Consider the following 6,279-nt stretch of genomic DNA (forward strand, 5'->3'; position numbering starts at 1 on the left):
TTGAAACAAAGCCCCAATTCACTTTTTTCAGCAATCTCAGCATTTGTGAGCTTTTCTTGCAGACCCTTCCCCGAAGGGAAAGTCATAGGATGCTAGGAGCCTGTGTCACCTCCATCTTTGCTTTCTGGGCTTTTGGTATCAGAGTGGTGCTGATTTCAGGAGGAGGAAAAAATTGGAATCATGGTGGAAGAACTTCAAAGAAGATTTGCTGAGTGGAGAATGGAGAGAAATGGCAAAGAGACCTCAATGAGATGAAACAAATGCTGGAATTATGAGGATTGTGAGGGAGAGAGGAGAAATTAAGAAAAACAAGAGGAAAAATTAAGGAGACAACGCTGAAAGTCTGAAACAGATGTGAAAGAGGAAGAAGAGGTTACTGAGGGACTGCCACTTGCTCTCTTCTCTCCCTTTCAATCACTCACAGATTTCAATAATAACAACCACCCATAATTACTAATGGTGGTTGGGTCAAGTGAAAGGAACTCAGTTTCCCTTAAAAAAGGGCAAGAACCTCATAAATGAAAAAAAAAACACCTCGGGAAAGTTACACTCAATTAGACCCAGTAATGCTTGAATGTGACGCAAGAGTACTGAATATCAGATAATTATATTTAAAAAAAAAAATCTTTAGTTGTTGTACTTACATTAAAAAAAAATCCACAATTACAAAATAAATATTTTTGGAGCATAATAAACACTTCTTGATATGAAATTTACCACCAATTTCGGGAACAAATTCAATGAATCAACAGAAGCCAGATCCCTGATGTTGTTACCACCTGAGGGATGAATTCAAAATACTTATAGGCAGTCAATATACATTTAACAGTAGGCAGGATGATTTAAAAGGAAATACTACCATATTACCTAATAGAAGACAGCGCAAATTCTCAAAAGGCCTATGGCATGTAACTTCCGATTCATACTTCCCAGCATGATCAGGATAATTTATGCCGTTCAAACAATTTTTGTTCAAATAAAGCTGCTCCAAACTAAAACAAATCCCACCAATAGAGAAATCAGCAAATAACCCAGACTTGAAACTAGTCTAGACAACAGAATGGTTCTAGGGAAGGAAAAGAACAAAAGAAATGAAAAGGGACTAATTACTCATAAACTTTCTTGTTTACCAACCTTCTTAGCTGACAGAGCTTCATGATTTCCTCCCATTCAGCTATACAATTATTATCCAAATTCAAAAGCCGCAAAGAATCAAATCCCTGAACCACAGTGGAAGACGTAGGCTGAACAGAAAGAGGAAGAGGATGAGAAAGGTAATTTACAAATTTTTCTTTAAATGGTAGAACTTCATAACGTAAAACATGAAAGAGAGAATTAAAGTATAAGAGGAATATTATTCTTCGGTCCAACCTAGAAATAACACAATCCCTCACAATATATAATCAAATTAAATAATTAATAAGTTCCAATAAGTAATCATCTCAATGTCAAAATAGAAATATCCAAGGGAAGACGGGAGAACTTCCATTCCATAAAGTCTCCATCATATCACTTTACCACCCATCATAGGGTTGTTATGTTTTAACACTGTGATTCCCAATTTCCCATAAATAGCTGTTTGCCATATAGGAAATATTGGCTAGCTTTCCTTAATTGGATACAAATGGCAGAGTAATACCAAAGAAGATATCAACAATGCCGTGAGCTACTTTTTTAGCCTTTTAGGCTTTAATCTTATCTACAATCAATTTGGCAATATTTTGGTGATGTGGTGGATGTGGACATTTTGATATTATGCTTCAAGTTGTGAGCTAGTTGTAGGTTTGTGTGTGTGTGTGATATAACCGCTGGCATTAGGAAGACTTATGGGAGGAGAATGAGAAAATCAAGGGAAGAAGTTGAAACCACTGGTCAAATCAGTTACCCCAGAGCTCCAGGAATTGAGGAACAACTCTGAGTGGCAGCTAGCCACTAGCCGTATGGGTCTTAAACCATGTAGGGTGGGTAGAATTACTTTTGGGGAGCCTATATTATTTTGTAAAAAACTGACGGAGGGGGAGAAGGTTTTTAGAGAGAATATTGAGGGAGAGATCTGGCCTCTCGAATGCCATGGGAAGCTGATGTATTTAAGTTTGTCATGTTAATTCCAGTGTAATGTTTTGTTGCTGGTCGTGGTCTATTTTGTAATCAGGGAAATAGGGCTTTGAGCTAGAATCAGGGAAACTTGCTGTAACTTGATTCAGTGTTAAAACATTAATATCAAAGCCTCAGGATTTTCCTCATTTATTACTGATCCGCTTTATTATTGTCAGTTTGTTCTCCGTTCTGTTGAGTATTAAAGTTGGGTCACAACAGTGTGTGTGTGTGTGTGTGATCAGCTGCTCTCTCTCAAGTTATCAACCAATAGGCTGGTTGGGACAAGGCACCTAAAAGTAAATAGCTAACCTACGTAAGATATATAACAAGCACCATCGAATTAAAGACTATATACCAGTATTCTGCTTATATTATTTCTCATAAGATGTAGCTCTTCAAGAGTTGGCAATGATTGTCCAAGCAGTTGAACCTGCCTAATTAAAAAGACAATAAATAAGAACTTTAATAAAAAAAACTTGAGAAAACCTATGCAAAAGACATAAACCAAGAAACGAAATAGAAGCACCTGCACCCAGTCTACAGCAGTACTATTTAGAACCAGAACATGGATGTTCTTCAGTAAAGGAAGCCCTGATGTGTATGGTGACATGAAATTGTTGGATAAGTTGAGTGTCCCAAGAAGAGGCAACTGCTCGCAGATTGCACCAACATCCTTTCAAAAGATCATCAGCAAGTGAGAAATGCTAATTAATCGCCAATCAATATGAAACTAGGCAAGGCACAACAAGTAAACAGATCAAGGAACATAACATGCAATAGATGTTCTACAACAACCATCGATGCTTATTACTGACATAAAGCGGCAAATCTTATAATATTTTATAATTTTGGCTCTTCTCATAATAATTTCATTTCAATGGGCCAGGAGATAGCAAATTTGAAAATCATATACTGAATGAGAGTAACAGCCTTAGCACAGAGAACGCAGAGGGATCAGGAAAAAAAATTGAAACAAAGAAGATTCGTAATTAAAATGACCCATTACTGCCATACCATTCAGCTACTCTAAGCAACAACATCATGCAAATTAATGCTTTAATTAAAAAATATATGCCCAAAAGAAATAAAATAAATAACTGATTCCTATCAGTTGCAATCAGAATATCAAACATAAGGTGGATAACTGCATAAATACAAGCATCCGAACCTAAAGATAACAATGTTTCAGCAAAAGAAAAGCATGCAAGCCCAAGCTTAGACAGGATACATTTGTCCGCAAAATTTCTGCCAAAAAAGGGCACAAAACCAATTTTCAAAATTTACCTTCCACTCAGAAAGCAAATTTCCAGTCAGATCAAGTTCCTTCATATCTGCAGTAAAAGAAAATTATGAGAACACAGGTGGATCCAATTGCAAATACCCAGCTAAAAAGCAAAAAAGGAGAATTCATTTAATATGTGATTTCAAGAAACAGGGGTTCAAGGAAGAAAATGCAGGTTAAAGGAGTATCCAACCCCTATGAACCCCTGAAGCAAAAGGACAAGGCACTACTGGCTAAGAGTTGGGAAGGATAAGAAAAACACTTCAATATAAGCTAGCTCAGAGTAAAAAATCTTCTCGTCAGGATTAGAACTACCCCTTGCAGTTAGAGAGCAGATCATTGAGATCTTGGCACTGTTAATTCCCAAGTTTATGAATTATGTAAAGCGTGAAAAGGTAACATTTAACGTAATAAAAAGAAAATATCAATGTTTTTCCATAAAAAAGGCATTCAAACTCGTAATTTTCTCTTCATATATTCTTCTTTTGTGTGTGTGTGTGTGTGATTGCAGGTTGACGATTTCAACTGGACTTCTTCATATTCCTTTTAACTTTTCACCCTCTTGTAATTCCAAAGGAATTGCTTATCTATATCCAAAATGCCTAGCAGGATATAAATATAGAGATAGAACAAAAGAAACAGAACTTCTTAACATAGTTTCAGGTATAATTAGTGTGTGTTTAGATTGGATGCCATGAGCACTTTTTTGATCCAAACCATGATTTCCGAGCAAATTCACCAAACACCCATTAAAACCCAAAATTTATCCTAGACTCCAAACTCATGGTTTTAGAGAAGCACACCAGTCCAGCTTTTGGCAAAATCTATTTTTTCCAAAATTTATTATGCAAAACCTAATTCAAATATAGCAATTTGCTGATTCTGCACTCTCTTCTACAAGATGGGAGATAACTTCCACATTCATTCATTCTAATGTGTGCAATGAAATAAAGTGAAAATTTTAGAATCAAGGTCAAGCTTACTTGGAACCGTAGTATTGATATGACATGGAATTCCAGGGGAACTAACACCCATATATGATAGTGATGCCCTGGTCAGTTCCTCGAATCGACTTAGTTTATCCTGAACTTTATCTTTTCCCACTAGTTGTATAGAGACTCGTCTGCTGCTAGCTGAAAGAACATACATTTCATCTGCGGGAAAAGTACATGGAAATCACCAATTAATGTTCTGGGTCTAATCAGCATAATAAGAAAGTATGTACAGATTAAGAGTTAACAGGTTCTAAAGGGGAGAAGAAAGCTTCAAAATATTATGTAAATGGTTGTTACAATGGAAATTAGTCCCGTGGCTTAATATCACATGAAGTGGTAAAATTCTGGACATTGAATTAACAAAAACCATGATCAGGCAACCCAAAAGCCCAGTAGAAAGTCAATTAATTATTAATTAATATCTACAAAACTAAGAATTTATCCCAAAAGGTAATTAACACGAAGCCCAGACGCTTGCAAGGTTTACAACAAAATTGACAAAATGGGATTAAGCATTTCTCCTCTTCATTAGTTAAGAAGCTTCATTCAACAACCCAACAAAACAACAACAGAAGAAAAGAAAACAGCCTTAGCTTACTCGATAGAGGTGGTTTCCTTTCATTTTTTGTCAAAAACCAATGTGAAACCATTTTCAATATTTCCCCCAGCATTAATCTGGCCCCAACAATATTATATAAATTTAACAACATATGAATTTAAAGGTTCCATATACCCTCTTCATCTTTAGTAGAGTCACCCCTATATCTGATTTCGAGAGCCTCCACTAATGAAATGCCCAGGCTCAGATTCTGGGGACGAACAAATGACCCTGATCTTTCAGACTTTGCACGAAAGTATCGTATCCCCTTGATGGATCCATCATGTTTTCCATCTCCATTGTCCCAATCAACTCCAACCCATGTGCCGGGATGGCCTTCTACAGGTCCCACATACTTAACTGTGCCAATTCTCCGTGAATCACCAGATGCATGCACTCGTTGGCCTACCCTGAACTCAAGTTCCGACGGAGGGGAATCCTCCATATTGTTAAAACTGGCGGCGGATTCCTTTTACGAGAAGGCTTCTACCCTGTGCAGTTCATACATTTGCAGTCTTTTTCAATTTCACTCATGCCATAAAGGATTTTCTTTAATTTAGTTACACAGGTGAAATACCGAAATCAACAACCATATGAAAAACGCATTAAGGCTGTGAAAGAATCAAAGAGTGCCCCAACTCTCCGGGAGAGTAGAAGAAAAGGCAAATTGGAGGAGAGAACAAAAGCATAGAATAAGGAGATAAAAACATCTAGAGAAAAGACACATTGCACAAATAAGAAAAAAGGTCCTGAGTTTCTTTCTGGAATCTCTAATCTTGGAGTTGCAGCTCCACCAGCACAATGCACAAATAAGATCTTTCTGAAAGTTTTACAATCTTGGTTTCTCCAGTTTTGTTACTGATAAAGCAGCAACTCCAAGATTCATCACTAAATTGCAATCAGAACTCACGCAGAGCAACTGAGTGATAGAAAGGCTAACTCATTCCCAACGACCCATCCACCCGGTGCTCGAAAACTACGACTCGAAGTCGCGGGAGAGAGGAAATAGATCAGCGGCGTGCAGGTCAATGGCGGAGTCGCCACTTCGTCCTCGAGATAAAGAAACTATACCTGCTACGAACTAAGAAGAGGAGGAACAATCATAGAATGTCACTCGCCCTCGCTGACCCAACCGAAGTAAAGTGGAACGACAACCGGAAGGAGCTTGCTCCACAGCCCCAGAGAAAACGGACGTCGCTGCCGCAGCGTGGAATGTGAGAGCGGGGGGGACATAGACGACGTCGTATTAAAGGGGTTAATTTTATACCCTGCTTAAATAATTTAAAATTTGTGTTACAATCAATTTT

The 6,279-nt window shown here is 37.5% G+C and overlaps 1 protein-coding gene across 3 annotated transcripts; it reads right to left on the reverse strand.

Moving 5' to 3' along the window:
• Window positions 1-661: 661 nt before the first annotated feature.
• Window positions 662-6,135, reverse strand: LOC114753209 (tubulin-folding cofactor E). Of its 3 annotated transcripts, none has more exons than XM_028941870.1 (9): window positions 6,044-6,135; window positions 5,108-5,463; window positions 4,363-4,533; window positions 3,382-3,428; window positions 2,624-2,770; window positions 2,453-2,527; window positions 1,135-1,244; window positions 868-992; window positions 662-779 (listed from the first exon to the last, which is right to left on the reverse strand). In XM_028941870.1, exons 2-9 carry the CDS (start codon window positions 5,415-5,417, stop codon window positions 664-666), a joined length of 1,101 nt encoding a protein of 366 aa, XP_028797703.1. In that variant the 5' UTR covers window positions 5,418-5,463; window positions 6,044-6,135; the 3' UTR covers window positions 662-663. The 3 variants fall into 3 exon arrangements, with proteins under 3 accessions (XP_028797703.1, XP_028797704.1, XP_028797705.1); XM_028941871.1 differs by lacking the exon at window positions 6,044-6,135 and adding an exon at window positions 5,883-6,032; XM_028941872.1 differs by lacking the exon at window positions 6,044-6,135 and adding an exon at window positions 5,913-6,016.
• Between the last annotated feature and the right edge of the window lie 144 nt (window positions 6,136-6,279).

The sequence above is a fragment of the Neltuma alba genome, unplaced genomic scaffold (assembly GCF_004799145.2).
Source record: "Neltuma alba isolate B1F8T4 unplaced genomic scaffold, ASM479914v2 tig00007768_pilon, whole genome shotgun sequence".
NCBI lineage: Eukaryota > Viridiplantae > Streptophyta > Magnoliopsida > Fabales > Fabaceae > Neltuma > Neltuma alba.